Here is a 22,554-nt window from a genome sequence, read left to right on the forward strand (position 1 = left end):
TTGTTGGATGAGTATATCAAGAAAATTGGTAAAGAATACTTGCTTTAATATTTTTAATTAAATGCTGTTAAAATATTAATATTTTTCCTATCCTATTGTATTACTTAATGATTGATCTTTAAAAGACTGATATGAATATTAAAATCTCCCATTTTGGGGGAGCAGGTATAGCTCAGTGGTTTGAGCAACTACTTCCCATGTATGAGTTCCCAGGTCCAATCTCTGGTACCTCCTTAAAAAAACCTCCCTTTTTTATTGTGTCAGTTTCTTATGGTATTGCCAGAATTTTTTGTCAAGTAGTACCATGAATGTAAACATAAACATTCATGTGATAACAAAAGAAAATTAAAAGATGCCAATTAATTTAAAACATGCCAGTTTCTCTTCTGTTAATGTATTACCTTTAATTATATATCCTTCCAGAAACATTATGTGCATAATATCCACCCTTCACCAATAGAAATAAGCTCTTTTATTGCCCAGGGATATCTGTGTAGAATCTTTTAAACACTGCACTGTTTTTTTCTCATTTAACAATTAGATCTCAGAGATCTTTCCATATCAACACATCAAAATCTTTCTTATTTTTCAAAATAATGACTGCATAGTTTTTCATTGTAAAGATGTACCATAATTATTTAAAGCAGAGTTATATTGTTGGGCATTTAGAATTTTCTAGTTGTTTACTATTGTAACTGTGTTGCAAGAAAAAATAGTTGGATGTACATTTGAGTCTATAGGTAGGACACATTCCTAGAACAAGAATAATTCCATTGAAAGCAGCATTTACATTTTTGAGACATTGACAGGTGACACTTCAAAGTAACTAAGATATTTTAACTCCACCAACAGTGAATAAGTATTTTACCACATTATTATTCAATTTGTAAATATTTGCTAATATAATAGGTGTATTATATCAATAGTGGTTAATTTTGCATTTCTTTAATTTCTGGCGAGTTATTTTCCCATTGTTGCATAGCTTTTATATTTCTTCCTTTGATTGCCTATGCATTTTCTTTGCCCATTAATAAAAGCTTGGATTTCTTCCTCATTGATTTTAATGGCTCTTTACAAATTGAGTTAGTTGGCATGTAATGATTTGATTGTTAAGTCTTAAATGAGGTTTAAGTTAAACTTTAACTGTAAATTTTGCTGGTTTTATTACCCAAGTCCTTTTTTTTTCCCTTATCACATTTTTATTATTCTAGAGTACTTTATTTTGAATATCACCTTAATCAACTTAAGTAGTAACAAAAAGATCTAATCTGAACTAAGGGCTCTATGTCTTTAAGTGTATTAATTTATTTAATCTTTTTAACAATCTCATGAGGTACATAATATTATACTTTTTGTTTTAAGATTGAATATTTTGGTTAAGTTTACACAACTGATGAATATTAGGGCATTGAATTGGAATCCAGGTAGTCAGGCTCCAAGTTCATGGTCTAGCCATTCCTTTAAGGCATTTTCCCATAAGGGTAGTGGGAATTATACTTCCTAAATCCTAGATCTGAGAATGACTTCACGCTGCCTTATATATGAACAAAAGTGTGGCTGGGTATAAAATTGTTCGTTCATATTTTTCCATTTCTAAATTATATATATTCTAAATTACATGCATTATATTTCTATATATAAGTTTACTGCCTTCTGTCATTTAGTGTTGCTTATGAGATGTATGATTTTTCTTTGTCTTTGTAAGTTATCTGTATTTTCCTGTCTAGAATTTTGAGATTAGCTCTTACCCCCACCTTATCCTTCTAATTCACGTATTTTACCATATGTAGGTATTCTAGTTTGATTTATGTGCCTAGTCTAAATAAAAACCATTTTTGTTGTAACGTGTATATGTGTGTGTGTGTTTTAAACCAAAGTGTTAAATAAACATGAAAAATTCGTATACTACTAAAGGCTATATCATGAAAGGAAATTCCTCAAAGGTAACTGATTTTAATGCTTTCCATTTGAGATTCTTCTAGTTCTATATTTTATTTCTAAACAATATGGGTGTATCTCCATTTCTTGATTTATTAACTTATCAGCAACATGCTTATTAGGGGGCTTAACCTATTCCAGATACTCTTCTAATCATGGTTCATGAATTATACTATAAATTAGATTGGCATTATTTTACATATGAAGAAATTGAGGCACAGAGAAGTTACATGACTTGCTCTTGATCACATATTTTGTTTGGAGCAAGGCCAGTCAGAATTTGAATCCTGGCCATCTGACTCCATTATAAAAGATAAAGATTTAGCTAATTTACACTTTTACTCCATTCTCTCCCCCTACCCCTACCCCTCTCTTCTATCTACCTAGCTAAACTTTTCTCTGTTTCTCAGGCTATCAATTTGAGTCAGTGTCTTACCTGCCTTCTCTCAAAAGTGAGGATATTAGCCTTTGCCCTGAACGTTTTCTATTTACCTCTCCACATCACTCTCGTTTCTTCCCTCCCCTATTGTACATGTGCCCCACATGGACTGCATCAATGAACTTCCTTGATCTCTGGCTGTAGCTTGGGCTTGGCCACTGGAGATCAGAGAACAGGAAGAGGGGGAATTTGGAGTATTTCTTTTTCCAGCTGCCACCTTGCTAGGTCATCTACAGCTTGGCTCTCTCTCTCCACCTAAGTCCACAGCTTTCCATACAGCTACTCACTCCAGGTTCCAATCACTATGTAGCCCACTGACCCTACAGTCCTAAGAGAGATAATGTCTTCTTGCTATTTCTAAACCTAGGACTTAGCACCATTCATTGTTGGTTTTGCTAAAGCTTGCTCATATTTGTGTGAGCAATCACCCAATCTGAGTGCTATCTGTTTTCTTTGAGGAGGAAAATGCCTATCCTTTCCTCCACCTTTCCTTCAGACATTTTGCCTACCATTTCTGAACAGTTCTACTTTTACCTTCTACATGTTCAGGTTGATAATATTTCCAATTTATTATAGGACCAGAATTAAGACTTGCTGTTTGTCTATTTGTTGCTTTCCAAAGAGGAAAGCCAACAAATGCACTTATGTTGTTCCATAGACATGTAAATATGATTGACTGCAGGGTCAATAGTGGGATCAAAAGGCATTCCCTTTTCTTTAGGTCCATTGCCTTCACATATTAGATACCATCAATTTGAAGATTCACATTATTTTATGCACACTAAGAAAAGAACTCTACCAATTAAAATATGCCCTGCCATCAGTTGTAAGATTTATGTAGATTTCAGTCATGACATAGTGGAAAAAAATGGTCCATCTTGTAATTGATGAAATACGGTGGTCAACTCGTATTGCTTCTGGTCCTTGGCCTGAGTTGCAAGTCTTTCGGTATTCTACACAGCCTACTCAGGCAAGCGTCAAGGGTCTCTTAACAGCAGGGCAGCCGTTCTAAGGCAGCGTAGTGCAGTATTTAAGAGTGAAAATTCTGGAGCTAGACTGTCTAGACTTGAAACCGGCGCCACTCTTTTTCTCCTGGCACTACTTTGTGCTCTCTGTGAGACCAGGACAAATTATTTAACTGTTCTGTGCCCCATTTCCCTCATCTCGTAAATAGGAACAATAATAATGCCCACTTCAGAGGTTTATTTTGAGAATTAAGTGGAGTATGCATGTGAAGTACTTAAAACAGAGCCTGTCATGCTGTATTGTTAAATATAATGAAGCTGCTCATAAATGATCTCTGTGAATGCCCCCTACTGCTGGGGGTTAAAAGTGGGCATCACCAACCCTTCTGCAGGATGGAGTGGGAAACCCAGCAGGGGAACAGCGTTATTCAGTGAAATCTCTTCATCGATCTTTTCCTGCTCCTCCGAAATTTGTCCCCTCTTATATCCATGATATGCTGAAATGTTTGACAGTTTTGCAATTGGTTCCTACAATTTTCTTAGAAAAGCTACATATAGAGATTTGGCACACATTGACTTTGCATATGATATCTATAATTTTTAGAACTCAAAACTAAGACCAGAGACTAGAACTCCAGCCTTCTGTTACATCTATGTAAAATTTCCAGGATCTGACTGCTTTGATATTTTATTTATTATGTTCATTTCTTTTTTTTTTTTTTTAAAGATTTATTTATTTATTTAATTCCCCCCCCCCCCCTCCCCTGGTTGTCTGTTCTTGGTGTCTATTTGCTGCATCTTGTTTCTTTGTCTGCTTCTGTTGTCGTCAGTGGCACGGGAAGTGTGGGCGGCGCCATTCCTGGGCAGGCTGCTCTTTCTTTTCACGCTGGGCGGCCTTCCTCACGGGCGCACTCCTTGCGCGTGGGGCTCCCCCACGTGGGGGACACCCTTGCGTGGCACGGCACTCCTTGCGCGCATCAGCACTGCACATGGGCCAGCTCCACATGGGTCAAGGAGGCCCGGGGTTTGAACCGCGGACCTCCCACATGGTAGACGGACGCCCTAACCACTGGGCCAAAGTCTGTTTCCCTGTTCATTTCTTTATTTAGTTTTTTTCCACTCAATTCTTAAGGAATTTCTCACATGTCTCCTACTTTTATAATTCAGTTATTTTTCTGCAGTATTCAATCCGTCACTTACTGAATTCATTGTGGTTTTTACAAATATATTTTAATTTCCGTTTTTGGCATTGTGCTATAAATATATACTTTTTAGTGGTTGCTTTGCAACTTTAATTTTTTATAGTCTATTCAGCATTAATATTATACCACTTAATATAAAATGTAGAAACCTTATAGCCATTTTGGTCCATTTACAACCCTTATTTCTATACTATACTTGTCATATGCATTATAGCTACACATGGTACAAACATGACAATACTCTGTTATAATTTTTCTTTAAATGGTTGTGTGTATTTTTGAAGAAAAAAGAAATTTGTACAGAAAAAAAATCATCTTTGTATTTATCCTCATAGATACCATGAAATGTGCTCTTTATTCCTTCCTGAAAATCTACCCTTGGTCTGAAGAACTTCTTTAGCATCACTTGTACTGAGGTATGATTTTGAGATTTTCTATGTTTTCACTTATTATGAGCATATTTTCCTTTATGATCTTCATCATGATTATATTAACTTTTTAAAAAAACACTTATCTGTTAATTCTAAAATCTGGGTTATATTACAGTTGGTCTCCATTGATTGTATTTTTACTTGTGTATGTGTTATATTTTCTTGTTTCTTCAGATGCCCAGTAATTTTTTTATTATGCCTGGACATTGTGAATTATATGTTGTTTTAGCAAGTGGGTAATGTGGCTGGAAATCTTTTCACTTCTTTTAGCTTTACCGGAGGTTCTTAAAGTCTTTCACATGTAAGTTTGTTTCAAAGATTGGCTAGAGATTTGAGAGATTTCATTCAGGATTTGAGGATCTTTCCCTCTGTCTCATTCCTTTTTGGGATTTCCCTCCTCACTCCAGCTGTTGTTGTTGCCCCAAACTCTGTCTTAGCTAGTAAGTCTGCTGCTTTCTATCAGAGCTTAAGAATGATGCCAACTTGAGCCTCCTTCAGGCTGAAAGGCTCTTAAAAGTAGAAACCTAACCCAGTGCATTTCTTTCATCCAAATGTTGAAATTCCCTCAATATCTGTCTGCTTTTGATTACTCTCCATTTCCGTTAGGTAGCAATTTTTAAAATATTTTGTGCAGAGTTTATAGTTATTATCTGTGCAATCATTGGTCCATTAGGAGCTATTTAGCCATTATCAGAAGGAGAATCATATGTTGTGTATTTTATCTGAAAGCCATCTTTCCTGATTGGAGATTGTTCTCTTATAAAGATGGAATGTCTTCACACATATCACGGAAAATATTTTTCTAAAGATTTTTAATACTTCTTTGTAGTCATTCTTTTACTAGTGGCCATATCTTCTGAATAGCCTCTGATTTTGAACTGCTGAATCTTTTCACAGTAACTTTCCTATGTTTGCTCATCTTACGTGGAGACCAAGAGGTATGGTTTGTCCAGTTCAAGAACAATAAGATTCTTTTGGAAACTATGTCCTTAAGTTTTTAGTGAAGCTCTGTAGTAGACTTGTCTATTTAATCCCTAGATTGGCTCTTGCCTTGGGATTGTTTTCAATTTCATCCAAAATTATTCCACATTAATTTCTCAAGTCTTCTAGAATATGAATGATAGATTCCCCTTTTTTTAAAAAAGCACTGTGATTCATTTCCTCCTCTTTATATTCTGTCACCATTTCAGTAATAATTTTTCAAGAGAGAAGGGAAGGAGACAGTAAATTTGTGACCTTGGGTCATAATCTTCTATATGAAAGTCCATTGTTCAAAATTATTTAGTAAAATGCTTAAATACATCTTTTTTTTTTTTTTTGCTGCTAATTTTCAGAAAATTTTGCTTGAGTAGAGAAAATATAGCCCTAAAAATGGTTTTTAACTCAGCCTTAAAGTTATTTGAAGAGTACATCATGTGCTTTATTCTATTTGCATATATGTAAGTGTGGTTCAAAGCAGCAATTTATTATCTTCATGATTCTGTGGGTTAACTCAGCTCAGTTGTGTAGCTGTTGCTTGGTTTTCTTGTGCAGTTGCAGTTAGATGGCATCTGGGACTGGAGCCATCTGACAGCTTGACTGGGATGGACATCCCAGACAGCTTATCATTTGAGAGCTCATTTGGGGCTGTCCACCAGAGAGCCTACATATGGCCTTCCCAGGTAACTTGGGCTTCCCACAGCATGGTGACTGGGTTCCCAGAGTGGGTCTCCCAAGAACCAGGAAGCAGACATTTCCAGGCTGGTTAAGGCCTTTGCCCTGGTACCATCCCAGTGCCACTGCTCCCTGAGTCTATTGGTCAAAGCAGTCTATGTGCCTTCACCTTTTGAATTCAGTAAAAAAAAATTAAAAACTATGATATATATGTTACATATATTTAATATCAAAGTGATAATTTCCCCCTTTTTCCATTAATTGGATCAGTTTTACTTATTTTTTCTCAGCCCTTTTTTTTTCTTAGATTAACAGGTCTATTTCTGAAGGTAATAAGATCCCATTTCCAATTCTCCATTTGGCTAACCTTCACCTCTCTTACTTTGTTTCCTCAATTTGTGGTTAAATGTAGATTAGTACTCTTGCCTAACTTCCCAAATTATTTTTTGGAATAATTGGGGTGACTTACATGAGACCAGTAGACCTCTTAATTGAATGTCAAGGAAGGCAATTCCTATTGGCAAGGGGACCTCCAGCTTCACTGAGAAGCATTCAATTAGATGGAAAACAGATGTTTATTTTTGTCTTATAAACCTCAATGCAGGTTATGTGGTAATTACTTTGAAGAGCAGGATAACAATTTATGTAATCAGCAGGACCCTATAATTACTAATGCATAATTTCTAAACAGCATTTAGCAAAATGAGGCCCATACATACACTTTGTAATGAAAAAGATGTGTTTGACACCACACTAAATTAAATTAAAAATTTGCATATTTTCTTCAGGAACTGCGCTAGCTGCGTCTGCTCTATTTTGCTTAACTAATCCCTGTCTATTTCTCGCTCCATTATTGGAACATGGAAATGCTGAATCACAGTGATGGCTGAATGGGGGCATATGAGCTAGGAGAAGAGAACGGCTTCCTTCTCTGTTTCTAGGATTGTTTGGAATCATTCTAAGAGAAGATTTGAAAAGTTATATGCAGGCATCTTATTTCCGCTGAAAGTATGATGTGAAGGTCATGCTATCATTTAATTTAGAATATAAATGCTGGCAGAAAACTTAAAAATATTCTGATCTTATCAGTTTATTAAAATTAGAAAACTAAGGCTCAGTAAAGTGATATGATTTGGACAACATCAAGCAACCAGGTAAACATAAGCGTAAGACAGAATTCATTGTTTAGTGCCAGTCCTATGTGCAATCCATTCCTGGTTGGACCATATAGAGTTAGTGTTCGAAAAGCCACCTACCAAATTAGCCCCAGGGATGTTGAACATTTCTCTGGTAAGTATTTTTAAATTTACATGTACATTTGCATTGCTAGTAGATTCTTAACGTCCCAGACACTGCATAGATATATGGCATCTCCTGAAGACAATTAAATCTCCGTACATATTGAGAAAGCTGAGTCTCAGTTATCTCCATTCTCTTTCTGAGAGGTAATCAATGAAATTGCTCACCTTGGTGAATTCTTACCTATAGTTCCTGAAGTTATGTCAAGAGGCTTTCCAATCTCTTCTTCAAAGCTCTGGATCTGAGACATCAAAATGCATCAATCTCATTAGAAATTTTTTCATTAGAAATTTTTTCACAATAAATTCACTACATTTATTTAATCAACATATCTTGGGATGTCTACTGGAACCAATAAGAGGAATAAACATGATTTTCTGATCTCAAATAACATGTGCAAGGTACCCATGATAAAGATTCAAAGAGCTAAAGGAATTCAGGAGAGACCACTTCTGTGTGGAAGGAGCAGAGGCCCTTCTTGGACCATCTGGCATTTGAACTAAATTTAACTAATTATAATATTGTCATTATTTAAATATTTTTTTGCTCCCAAGGAACTTCAAAGATATTTGTAGAAAGCAAGTTATTTCTTATTTGTAAAATTAGCCCTTTAAGGGATATAATTAGGTCTTAGTCAATTTATGGAGAGCCATTCAGAAAACTCATGACTCAGTTGCTATATAGACTTTCATAGCTCAAAGCAAATTTAATTTCTAAATAGAGCAAAATTTATTTTTTTACGTTATTGTCATGAATTGATAAGTACCACTTTCTTAACAAGAATAAAATTATTGCTAAAACAAAGTGATAAATATTACTTTAAAATAGTCATGCCTGCTTCCTATATAGAAGCTTGGTAAGTACAGAAAAGTTAGATAAAGTAAGAAAACAGTTGCTGTTAATATTTGGGTTATTTCCTTGCAGGTGTTCATTTAAAAAAAAAAAATTGTTCTGGATGTATTTATGTAGTCAAAAATTTTCACCTAAAAATTTGGAGGGGGTGTATTTTATCCCATATCATAAAATGTCTTCGAAAACACTTTCTTTAAAGGCTCAACAGTAGACCAAATTTTGAATACACGTTAGTTTACTTGACAATTCTCCCACTGTTAGAATATTTTCTAAATTTTGCAAATAGCAGTAATGCTGAGATTACTATCCTTGTACATAAATCTATTTCTACTTATCATATTATTTATTTGGGATTAAGGTCTTAATATTGGAAACTGGGTCAAACGACATAAATATTTTCTCATCGTATATGCGGCAAAAAATGACCTTTAACCTGGGAATAAACTGAGGACCATGACGATATTTGCTCAAGAATAGAAGAGGAAATATTCATTCCCTCTTTTCAATCCTTCATCTCTTTTTTTAAAAATAAATTAGTTTACACTTGTAATTAATAAGACATACTTCTTAGCATTATTTTTTCTTGATTTTAGTAACAAAAACCCCAGTGTTCATCCTATAAATTTTCAAAGATATTAAGAATGTATATTTGCTGAGACCAATAGCAATGAGAAAGATCCACTTAGTGCAATGTAAAGCACAAGTTTATTTATTGAAAATAGAACAACAAAAAAAATGTCAGAACATTTTAAAATGGAAGCCTGGGCTATTCCATGGGAACCAATACTGCAGATTGCCTATAATTTATCACATTTTGGGCGGCGGACTTGGCCCAGTGGTTAGGGTGTCCGTCTACCACATGCGAGGGCCACGGTTCAAAGCCCGGGTCTCCTTGACCCGTGTGGAGCTGGCCCATGCGCAGTGCTGATGCGTGCAAGGAGTGCCATGCCATGCAGGGGTGTCCCCCATGTAGGGGAGCCCCATGTGCAAGGAGTGCGCCCCGTAAGGAGAGCCGCCCAGCACAAAAGAAAGTGCAGCCTGCCCAGGAATGGTGCCGCACACACGGAGAGCTGACACAAGATGACACAACCAAAAGAAACACAGATTCCCTTGCCGCTGACAACAACAGAAGTGGACAAAGACAATGCAGCAAACAGACACAGAGAACAGACAACCGGGGTGGGGGGGGGGGAAGGGAGAGAAATAAATAAATAAATAAATCTTTTAAAAAAATGATCACAGTTTGTCTGAATGCTTATTCAAACAAAAATATTTTTTTCTCTTCAAAAAATTAAAAATCAAGAAATAATGATAACTTTAGAACTATTCCTCTTCTAATTGAGATGGAGATTGGTATTGTTTAATGATATAGCTAATGTTCTTTTAGAGTATAGGAACCCTATATCCCTAAATGCAAGCCAGGTAGAAGATGAAAGATTATTTATTGTGGATTTAAAAAAGCATTTTACCTTGAGTTTACAATTGCCCAAGTTTTATAATTAACAGAGTCACTAAAAATTTACTTAAAATATTTGGGAATTAAAAGAGAAAGAGGCAGGCTTTATCCCACAAAATTAAAGTAAACACAAGATTTTTGCATTAAAAATCTATGCAGTATATGTACAATGGAATACTATGTTGCAATAAGAAGAAAGGAAATTGGGACATATGTGATAACATGGATGAGTCTTGAAGACATTATATTAAGCGAAATACACCAGACACAAAAGGACAAATATTGCATGGTCTCATTAATATGAACTAAATACAAATAATAAACACATGGAATTAGAACCTAGAGTATAGGTTATAAGGAGACAAGAGGAGGGTTGAGAAGAACTATGGATGCTTAGTGTACATAGAAGTTTTAATTAACTTGACTGTAAAAGTGTGGAGATGGATAGAGTTGATAGTAACACATTATAGTGAGTAACAACTGGTTTATAAATGGGATTGTGACTGAAAAAGGTAGTCTGGGGAAATAAATGTCAATAGAAAGAAAGCTAAAGAATAATCTAGGGACTGAATAACACAGTGAACCCAGAGGCAGTTGAGAATTGTGGTTAAGGGTACAAATGCAAGAGAGTCCTTCTGTGAGCTAGAGCAGATGTACATCACTATTGCAGGGTGATGGGAATATGGAAAACATGGGAAAACTACAATTGGTATGACCTGTAGACTGTGGTTAACAGCAATACTATAATAGTCTTACATTAATGCCAAGCTATACTGTGTTGATAATGGAGGTGTATGGAAAAAGTGTGCCAAATGTATGCTATTGACCATGATTGGTGGTAAATAGTCTAATTATATTATCTCATAATCTATAACAAATGTTCCACCAGGGTTGGAGTTGTATGGGAAATCTACACATCTTTATGATTGTTTTGCAAGTTCACAATATCTGTAACAAAAATACATTAAAAAAATAGTATAGGTCTGGGGAAAAATACACCAAATGTAAGATAAGGAATATAGTTGGTAGTAATATTTTGACAATGCTCTTGCATAGTTTGTAACAAATGTTTCACATCAATGCAAAGAGTTGGTGGAAGGGTGATGTATGAGACCCTGTGTGATGTTATGTATGTTTATTTTGTAAGTTTGCAATCTTTACTTTCACTTATTGTTTATGTGTGTTCATGTATGAATGATATATGTCAATTAAAAAAATTTTTTAATCTATGCAGGTGAGTGGATATTGCTCAGTGGTTGAGCACCTGCTTCCCATGTATGAGGTCCTGGGTTCAATCCCTGGTACCTCCTGAAAAAAGAAATCTTTAAGAAAATCTTAAGAAAATCTTAAAAGAAATTTTAAGAAATGAACCAAATATTGCCAAATCCAGTCTTTCATAGGACTTTAGGGAAAGCATTATGGATTGATCTGGAGGCAAAATTTGGCCAACAGTAGTTGAAATTTTGATACCTAAATATGTAAGTATGTTGGCTCACATTTTAAATGCCATGAAAATCTGCCAATTTCGCACATATTTTTCATTTCCTATAATTGGAGTTTTAGAATTGCCATTGAAAGATAAATATTAAATCTGGCATTAAGTCCTGTTTAGGATAAAACATATCCACGCTTCATTTATTCCTCCACTCACACTGAGTAAAACAATTTTTCCCTGGTTGTGTAGTGAGGACTTTTAAAAAAAAATTTTTTAGGAGGTGTCAGGGACTGAACCCAGACCACATACATGAGAAGCAGGTGTTCATTCACTGAACTACGTCTGCTTCCCAGAGGAAAAATTTTAAAAATTAAAAAAATTTTAAAAAGTCCATGTAGTAATGGGTTTGTTTGTTTGTTTGTTTAATCTTATTTAGGGCTATCTCTGCCTTACATATACATCTAACCACACACACAGATCTGGGAAAATATAAAAGGAAATACCATAAACAAAGTTGGCTATGACGTTAAACAGAATATTCTATTTTTCTAGCAATATAGAAGCTACACATGAACCCAATTAATAGTGCCCAAACTTTTAGTGGTAATTGACTCATTCAACAAATATTTACCGAGTACCATCTATGTGTCAAGGAACTTGTGAGTTTGTTTTCTTTTATTTTGGTTGTCTTAGTGTATATTCCCTTTCCCTCCCCTGTATCTACAAATACTCATGTGTAGTTTTTCCTTAAACAATTGTCATTTTAAAATATTTGGAAGTATACCAGGAAATAACTGACATTCATTTCTTAATTCTTTATGTTAAACTTGATATTTATCTATCTTTGTACTCTCACATATAGATGGCATAAAATGAATATCTCTTTCCTGTAAATCAGTCTGGTTCAGAGCAGAAGAAAGTTAAGGTTGAAATTTATGTTCCCCTGTGTGACAGAGTTGGACTCAATTGTGGCTTCCTTACACATGGCTCTTCTGTCCCTTCAATTTGAACCTATGGTTAGTACTAGAATTGATAGGTGTATGTCTAAAAGACTTAAATCTTTGGGCTGCCCAACTGCCAGTTGGACCCTGAATCTCAACAGAGTTGTAGCGCTGACTCTCTACTTAATTGGACTCACCCAGGACAACTAACAAGGAGACGATGATGGACAAAACAACCATGTCAAGGAACAGAGAGAGTCTGCAACTGCAAGCAAGAGAGTCCTATCCATCTGAGCTGTGGGATCCAAGTCCCCCTCTCAGTTAGAGGCAGAGTGGGCATCACCATCCCAGAATCCTCAGGACTGGAGAATGAATGATGGACTAGAGTAGAATTATTGGTATTCTACTATAGACTTATTGTGATTCTAGCAATGGAAGAACTTTTGTCATTGATGTGGAGGCAGTGGCCACTGGAAGTTCTGAGAGGAGGGAGAAAGAAAAATAGATGTAAAATGGGGACATTTTTGGGACATTGGACTTGCCCTACATGATGTTGCAATGATGGATACAGGCCATTTTATATCTTATCATAACTTATAAAATTGTGCAGAAGAGAGTGTAAACTACAATGTTAAATGTAATCCATGCTTAGTGGCAATGCTCCAAAATGTTTCTATCAATTATAACAAATGGACCACACTAATGAAGGATGTTGTTAATGTAGGAAAGTCTGGGAATGGTAGGGAGCAGGGCATATGGAATCCTCTATTTTTTATGTAACACTTATGTAATCTAAGTATCTTTTAAAAAATAGTATATATATGTACTATTATATTAAAGAAGGGGCTGAAGTTTGGCAAAACCTTTTGTTTGGATCCTGGTTAATATAGCAAACTTACTAATAGACTGTAGAATTGATTGACATTCTTCATAGTAATTTAAATGTTCATTTGGTAATTACATTATTTTTGCAAGATTGAGTTAAAAGAAAATGCTATTTTGTAATACCATCTCAGTTTATCCTCAAATCAGGGCAAGTGGCCAACAGTCTATTTTTTTCCTCCTTCCATAATTTTTGTTTGTTTTTATAGTACTATTTTAAATTCAGTTTACAATTTTAAGATTCTTAAAAAAAATTCGCTATAAGGCATAAGCATACTTGTACAAATATAAATAAATACATATATAGATGCTAGAACCATTAACTGCTACATGTTTTGGAGTAGTTTTGTAGCTTTGTGGAATGGAGAGAGCTACCAATAAGCAAATTCACCTAACTCCTACCTTTTTTTAAAGATAATGAAGCCTTACTTCCCACAAGTCCCTTGTCCCTCGAAGCCCCTAGGCTACTTACTCCCCAGAGCTCCCAAACATATCACTATAGCGACATAACAGTTATGTCTAGGGCTGTCCCTGTCCTTATCGCATTACTGACTTCTGGGTTCACCTCTGCACCCACACTGCTTGACGGCCAAGTGGGTGTCCAGAGCCTCTCACTGAGCCCTGCCCTTGAGGTTATCAGGGAAGAGGTGGGCCCCACCTTAGGGTTACATGCAAAGATCCTGCCCTACCTTGGGAAAATTTAGATGAAAGGTAGAATTGGGGAAGCCTTGCTCATCTAGACTTCCCTTGTAATTCTCTTAAATATCAGAGTTATCAACAAGCTAACTCCTGAAGCTGGTTGCCATTTTGAATGGAAAAATGATGGAAATGTGTACAACCCTTAGACGTACAGGTGGGGATGTCATCTAAATGAGGGTGAAGATAAGTGTGTGAGTGACTGAGGGGATGAAGAAACAGAAACTGCATGGGAAATGGGGGTGGAGTTATGTGACTATCCGTAAATCCCAAAGCAAGCAGACAAATACTAGACTGCAGAAATGAAAAACAAGCCCAAGTCCCTCCTTCTTTGTCCAAGACCCTGCATTACGCACTGGGGGGTGGGGTGGGGGTGGGGTGGGGGAGGCTGGATATGTCTAAGGCACTTCCCCGGGTCCTCAAGAGGCTAACAGTCTAGTGGGGAGATGACACTGGAATATCCAGTTTCTCACATAACAAGGCTCTCCCTGCCAAGGCTATAAGAATACTGAGGAGGAGGGGTCAGGGCAAGTTTCACTGAGTGGGAAGAAGGTGAAATATGGGCAGTTAGAGTACAGATAAAACCATGCTGAGATGGGTAATGAGACACTGAGCAAAAGCCAAGTCAGAAATGACCTGCAGATTCACTTGTGAGCAAGAAAAGGAAAAGGAATGGGTAAAAGCAAAGGTTAGATTCATACTAGTTTATCTCTGACAGGAGCCACCAGAAATGAATGACCTTAAATATTTCAGACTGAACATGATTTGAGGAATAATAAGTTGGAGTGCTGAGGGGGTGGAAGATGGAGTAGTTTAGTGAGCACGAGACGGCAAAGGCTGCCTTGCTCAGGGTTATTTGCCTTAGGAAATTGAGCACAGAGTGACAACACTGACCTCTTCCATTTCAAAGGAGTCCGGGGATTTACCCACAAGATGAGACGTTTTCTTGAGTTTGTTAGTCTGAATCCAGTTCTCCTTTCGAGTTCTGTTGCAGACTGACCCCCAAGACACAGAGGAAGGAGGTGTGTGGTTGCCCAGAATGGATGAGAGAAGACAGCGCTTGCCCAGAAGAGATGGGGAAGGATGGTTTGGTATCAAGTCCTCACAGTCTTGGGTAGACTGAGGCTCAGCCAAAGTAGACAAATGACTTTGACTGTGGCTGTGTGTCATCCCTGGTAACTCTGCTCCACAGTCTCCTGGCTTTGCAGAGGAGATGAAAAATTTGTCCTTCATCTTCAGTGACTCCAGAGTTTCTAGGTAACAGTCCCTCTTAATGCTCTGTTTTGAAGCTGTCCTTAAGAGTTTACTCATTCTTCTTCGATGTTCTTTGGCCCCAGATGCTGGCACTTTTTGCATACTCTTTCCTCCATCTTTCTCTTCCACGTTATTCTGTGGGATGTTAACATCATTCAGCAAAGATGAGAAGACATTGGTCACATGGCCCAGGACTTGCAGCTGTCGGAAACGGCCTGAACAACACAAGGAACACAATTTTTAGACTCTTTTTAATGAAACTGTATCAATGTGGTCAAAACTGGAGCACATGTAATTTTCAAGGTGGGGAGGACTGAAAGCTCTTGAAACTTACCATATTCTCAGTACATGTCACTGACATTAGGCAAAAATTTCCCCCACATAGTGAGGTGTATTTCCCCACAGTGTTATGGGGAAACTGAATACCTTTTATATTTAGTTGAATGTACATAACTATGTAGATTCATAAATGCCTATAATTTTCTACATTTGTTCAACCATAAAAAAACATAGGCATGGCAAAATCTATACACTTAGGTATGTTAAACTCAATTTAAGAATGTGAACCCAGCTCTGTCAAATGAGGTGACCTTGTGTTTTCCTCCACAACTTTATATGGTAAGTATCCTCCACATCATCTCCATCACCTCCATCCTGATAGTGTGGAAAGATCATGGCATGTAGATTCAGAAGACCTCGAACCAAGTCAACCAGTCCCTGGACATGTGATCAAGTCAATGGATTAATGTACAGATCATACTTAGCCCTGTGCCAGGCACATAGTAAGCGGTCAGTTTTTTAAAATCTGAGAATGAGGGCAGTAAGACTTGTCTTAGGTATTTCTCACTTTTCCTGTGAACATCAAAGCAAAATTGTAAAAGCTATATACATATGGGTTGTTATAAGTGTGCAAGATTCAGGAAAAGTATATATTGTTCTCAGTCTTCCAAGAGAAGACAGACATTACTCTCAGGTTGCAAGCCCTTCTGGATGATCTAGCCTCAATCATTTAGATAATGTGCAGGTATTGACGGAGCAGAAGGGAGAGATCTAATGAAGTGAGGACTAATTTGGGCACACAATGCCAGTTTGGAAAATATTTTTGGTTTCTCAAGATAATAAAACCAAGGCAATGAAAGCAGAACATTTTGTTGTTATTGTACAGACTGGTCGCAACCCAAAATAGCATATGGGTTTACATAGCTCAGTAATGGTCGAGATCATACACATGGGTAAGGATGTTTTCCTCTGTCCTATTGTTTGCATCTTCACAGCAAACAAAAAGAGTCATCTTCATTGACTCTTTCATGGATATATATGCTTACGATCATTTATTTCCTTCACCTGAAAGAAGAAACTGCTGACTAATCATCCTTCTCTTTTCTGAATGTGATGGGTTTCTCATGGAGAACTGTGATATTGTTTCAAGATCTATAGGAGCCCTTGGGCTCTGCTATGTATCAGAAGAAACATTCTGATTACATTCTTCCCCGGCCTAAATTCTGACAAAGTTCCAGCTTTAGTTGAAACTAAATCTCTCTTGTGAGCCAGAGGGTATGACTGAATCACAATTCAGCTTTTATGATTGTTTTACATCCATCCCATAGATTTTTCTACATAAACTGAGCCTAAACCTATGAATTTAATTGGTTCAGTCAATTTGAAGAAAAAAAGATAGTCTGAATGTTGGATGAGGTTATTGTGTTGTGGCTTTCTTTGTTTGTTTGCCTTTGGGCAGACATATCAATGCATCAATTGACCAGAACCAACTTTCAAATGTTTGTGCTGATTGCCAATGGAGACTAATTTTCCATGTTTTTCACTCTATCTTTAGAACAGCCAATTGATTTTACTATTGCTTCTTTCATTGTCAACCTCTGCTTTCTTGAATCAAAAAGTGTATTGGTAAGTACTGGGTGAGAATAGTAACAGTGCACTGTTAGCACAGTGGAAGTGGTAGAAATAAGAGGGGGCATACAATCACAGTTCCTCTATAATCCATGTGTCAAGCTCATCTGTAAAATGTTTACTTCACAGATCAGCTCAAACACTACTCAAATATTGGTAAGTGTTATTCACTCAAAAGAAGGAATTGATCAAAGAATTTGCATCTCTGTGTTACTTGGAAGAGGAGACAACAAAGGACAATATTAATTTCTTCTAAAAGGTAAAGACATAGTATATTGCAACCCCTTTATATACTCTTCTTCAAAAGTCTCATTGTTGAGCTTTTGAGATCCATTTCACCCACATAACAATGAAAACAGGGGAAATGCAAACTGAAATGAAAAATTCCAGCCAACTCTGCTTCAGATATTGTATGAGAAGAAAAGTATTTTATTTTACTTGACTTTCCTTTCAGAGAATTTATTTAAAAAAACTGTTACAGAAACAGAATTTTGGCATTTTCTCCCAGTTCAGAATTCCTCAAACCCTGTTCTATAGAGGGTATATTCTTTAATGCTCCTCCAAGAGGGATTCTATACTAAATATCTTTGAAAGTGCTGCACTATAACACCCTAGGAGAATGAGAGTGTACCTTGGCATATGAAATATATACTATAGGAAATAAACCTGTTTAACTTCAAGGTTTTTTTTTCCTAAAATATTTGAGCACATTACTCATATCCCAAAGACATTCTTAACAGTGGTCTAGAGAAAAGGGTTCCATTCACCTGCACTTGGAGAAAAATAGCAGCAAGCAAGGAAACTATAATATTCAAACATACTTAATCCACAAATATGCAGACATGATAGACAACTCATCAATAACTACCACTCATGACTCCCAGTGGAATAAGCAGAGTTTGAAACTTCACAGATGACGAAATGGATATTTCCTCTCAAGACTAGTGATAAGCCTCATCCGATCCTGGTTTGTCTGCATCCTGGGTTTGTGGCTATGGTAGATATATACTGGGTATATAGTAGGCTGCATGCTCCCACCCTCTTGAAGTTAAGTGTGTCCATGTGACTTATTTTTGGCTAATGCAATCTGAACAGACCAGATACATGCAGTCTCTGAGCAGAAGGATTTAAGAGCTAAGTATGGTTCTCCTTTTCACCCTCCCCTCTCATGGCAACCAGTGATGTTCCAGATTTGGAGCCAGGTCCCTGAGTGAAGACTATGTGGGGCAGAGCTCTCCCTCCCCCAAACATATACAGTGACCCACAGTGGATATATAGAGTGATCAAGAAATGAGCCTTTTCTGTTTTTAGTCACTGAGATAGAGGGGTTAGCTGCTACTATATGTACTCTCCTGATCTATATTACACTTGACACTGGCCTGTCCGACTATTCTTTGCTATACCTGGGACGTCCACGCCACGTGGTCCTCACTTACCATACAAGCTAGGGTTCTCAGTGTCCATGCGCTGCTTCTGTGCTTCAAGAAAAACACGGATGTTGATTCCTTTGGCTGTAGAGCCACAACCCAGGAATCTGGCCGGGATTTGTGTGCAGATGTCTGGCTCGTCAGCCCCAAACCCTAGATCCAAGAGAATCTCCACTGGATCTTTTTCCCAAAATTCTAGCCATTCAGGAATGCTGCAGTAAAAATATGAATATCTTTATCCAGTAATAGTTCATTGAACCAAAAACGATTTATTTAGTTACCTCAATCACCCCATCTTCCAGGAACTGAGTTAAAAAACAGACCTGAATAGACAGATGGTGCATTTACTAAAGCTTATATAGTTTTACTTAAAGGGCAGTTCCTCCACCCCCATGCAAGAACTGTTTGCCTTTTCTTTACATGCAATGTCAATGAGCTTATTTACCTGGCTTTCCATTTTACAATAGGCAAATGTTAAATTAGATGGGGCAGGGTGATTGTGGAACAGCAGCCAGAGTCAGTACCCTAACAAACACAAAGTGGTAGTTGACAGCAAGAGAGGAAACTGGGAAAAAAAAAAAAAAAGTAAACAGTGACTCAAAGAAGATTTTTTTAAGAGCATCATTCTGGGGTATCCTCAGCTACACAAATCTGTAGAGGATATCATTAAATGTAGATGACAAGGACTGATGTTTACAAATAACAGTTTTAAGCCTCTAGATAGGGTTAAAGTATGTTACATATTTTTTTAAAAATTTGGCTGAGAAATAAAATTATTTCGTCAAATTGTTTTATTCCGTTTTGGCACTTATATGATAAATACCAGTCATGTGGAAATTGTATTTATGTATAACAACTCACTTTCCAATTACTGAGCTTCTCTTTTACTAGGCTATTCCATGGATTCCATGGGAATCAAAACATTTGATAAATGTTGTCAAGTTTGCTCTGCTTTTTGTTATTGAGATGGTTTAAATGATTTTATTTCTGTGACTCCATCATTTAAATTGTATTAATTAAAAAAATAAATTGGATTAATTACAAATCATTCAGCTAGCTATTCACACATTCAAAAGAGTCACCTTTAGGTTCCCTGGTCAGGTCCACATGTCAGACACTACACACTCTAAAGTGGCATAGGGTTCCGGTGTTTTGCTTCCTGATTCCATCAAGGAGGAAAAGTTTGGCCAGGAACCCTTACTGTGGACCTTAAACAGCTCAGCTTGTATATCTTATTGACTGGAATTCACTAGATAATTGGGTATGTGTGATGGTTTAGTTCATGTCACCTTGGCTAGGTTAGGTTGTTTAGATGTTCGGTCAAGCAAGCCTGATTATTACTCTGAGGGCCATTTGTAGGTTTAAATCATTAGTCACCTGATTGCATCTATGGCTGATGACCTGCACAGTCAACAAAAGAAATTGCCTTCAGCAATGAGAGAAGTCTCATCCAACTACTTGAAGGCCTTATAAAGAGAGCTGATAATCTCAGCAGTCAGTAAAAAGAATTTCTATTTCTACTTCAGCCAGCCAGCTTCTCCTGGGGAATTCAATGGATGTAAACAAAATTATTAAGAGAAATCTAATTCTGTATGAATGACTTAATCATATAGACACTCATTTATTCAAATATTTATTGAACATCTGTCATTTTCTAGGCTCTGGACTCAGCACCTAACGCACAAAAATGAATAGACATGATCCCCTCCTTCCAAAGGCCCACAGTCTAATGGCTAAGATTATTGATTGATTTGTCATTAAACACAGTTTCAGTATCATTAGTTCTCTTTTATATATATTTAATTATGTAAGAAATACATAAAGTGTGCTCACCTTACAAAACATTTTTAATATTATACATGAGGCTCTCTTCCCACTTGGTCATTATCCCAACCCCATTCCTGCTAAATTTATGTATTTCCTTACAGACTTTTTTTCTATATGCATGCTTTTATCATTTTTACTTCTTTGCTTCAAAAGTATTTACATACTATATGTATCATGTCGTTTTGTTTCTACAAAAAAATGACTTGACGACCTATTTTAGTATATGTATCTCTACCTATTCCTTTTGTCTCTAAATAGAAATCCATAAAATGGATGAACCAACAGTTTATTTGGCCATTTCCCCATTGACAGATGTTTAGCTTGTTTATAATTTCAATGACTCTATTTTGCTCTTGCAAGTTGGAGTTTAGAAATACTTTATTCATTCTCTTATCCATTCACTCAACAAATATTTCTCAAGTGCCTATTTATAATTTCATGAAATCCATTGTTCCACAGAATGATTTCTCTGGATGAAAAGCCTGGAAATCACATACCTTTGTGGTACACTTGCTGCAGAATGGCAAGAGTTGAAACTGGTCCCTCTGGATAGGACAGGAGTTTCTGAAAACTGATGCAGAGATCTACGGTAGGGAAAATACCAATCACGAGATATTTTGACTTAGATAGTCCCCTGGGGGGTCATTGTGAATCTTTCCCTTCTAGTACAAACATTTGCATTTCCTCTTAGTTCCTAAGGATGCCACAATGGCCACACCTCTGTAGAAGAGAGGCCGTGCAGCTGAGGAGCTGCTCCTCTTTTTGAGACTGCTGCACTATGGAAGGTGTGAGAATGTAGGTGTTAGGGGCCCTGCTTGTGCTCATTATAAAAACAACAGAATCTCTCACATCTGACAGATGGCGAATCATTGGGGAACCTTTCAGGAGCACAGCTTTGCTAGGCACCACCTTTCGTGAAGAAATTGAAATTACGTGATGAAAAAGGTACAGCGAGCAGCCACTGAAGCAACTCCACATTAACGCTCCTACTCCTGAAGGATTTCATACTGTATGGCTAACGAGCTCTAAGTGCTGGTTCCAGGGCTCCTGGGGCCATCCATATGCAATGGTAGCAATCTCCTTTACTATCACAGAAACGAGTGTCACATGATTCCAACAGCCTGCGTTGTGAACCATTTTAAAGGGCTTTCAAGTAGAATAGAATCCTGTTATCACACGATTCAGTTTTATATAGCTCAGATATACCATGGATCAGATCTAGCCTCACTAAGTATAACAGCCAGCTGGCATAAAATTGGAATTTATCAAAGACTAAAATGCTCATATCATTCTTCCCAAGGAGATCCAGTTATTGAGGGGCTTTCATTAAAACCTCCCTGGGCTGCTGAATTTGCCTTAGTCCTGTCCACATATAATAAGAACAGGCAGGCCAAGCCTCTTCTTTCTTAAAATATTGCTTCTCTACATTAAGGCAGAAAACGTACATATTTCTAAATGATAGAAACATTTAGTTTCTGGTTTTAATAAACAGTTGAACTTCTGGGAGCCTGGAAACGAGGCAGAAGATTTCCTTCCACTGATTTCCTCACCACAGTGTATTAGGCCTGCCATATTTTCTTTCCATTCTGTGTTTGTGTGTCACACCTTATTTTTGTAGTTAGTATTCAGCAGAACCACCAGAAACAGCCCCGGCCTCTGTGTCCAGGAGAATCTGTGTGTAGTCCTGTTAGAGTTCCCATCAAGCCATGGGAGCACAAGTGAGTCCCAAATGAAAAAGTCACCCGAGAGATTTCTGTGGTTCATTCTAGCTCTGTATTTCTATGAGTAGCAAAAACAATCAGCCCTTTAAGGGACACAAATTAAGACATATTGTACAGGGAAGGGGGTATGGCTCAGGCTGTCATGCATTCCCCTCCCATGTGGGAGGCCCTGGGTTCAGTTCTCCTTGCCTCCTGGAGAAGGCGAGCAAAGAAAGAAAACTATCTGGG

General features: G+C 37.0%; 1 protein-coding gene across 29 annotated transcripts in view; it reads right to left on the bottom strand.

Annotated features, from left to right (window-relative positions):
• The window catches only part of ITPRID1 (ITPR interacting domain containing 1), a 159,491-nt gene that overhangs the window by 69,351 nt on the left and 67,586 nt on the right, over positions 1 to 22,554 (bottom strand). For all 29 annotated transcript variants that reach the window (XR_009185763.2, XR_009185762.2, XR_001118903.4 and 26 more), the window contains 4 exons: positions 21,103 to 21,189; positions 18,788 to 18,990; positions 15,084 to 15,658; positions 8,111 to 8,168 (listed from right to left, as the gene is read on the bottom strand). Coding sequence is in view for 14 of the 29 variants with exons in the window: in XM_071215099.1 (XP_071071200.1) it covers positions 8,111 to 8,168; positions 15,084 to 15,658; positions 18,788 to 18,990; positions 21,103 to 21,189 (923 nt within the window). In the remaining 15 variants the exon portion in view is untranslated. The remainder of the gene's footprint in view (positions 1 to 8,110; positions 8,169 to 15,083; positions 15,659 to 18,787; positions 18,991 to 21,102; positions 21,190 to 22,554) is intronic.

The sequence above is a fragment of the Dasypus novemcinctus genome, chromosome 5, assembly GCF_030445035.2.
Source record: "Dasypus novemcinctus isolate mDasNov1 chromosome 5, mDasNov1.1.hap2, whole genome shotgun sequence".
NCBI lineage: Eukaryota > Metazoa > Chordata > Mammalia > Cingulata > Dasypodidae > Dasypus > Dasypus novemcinctus.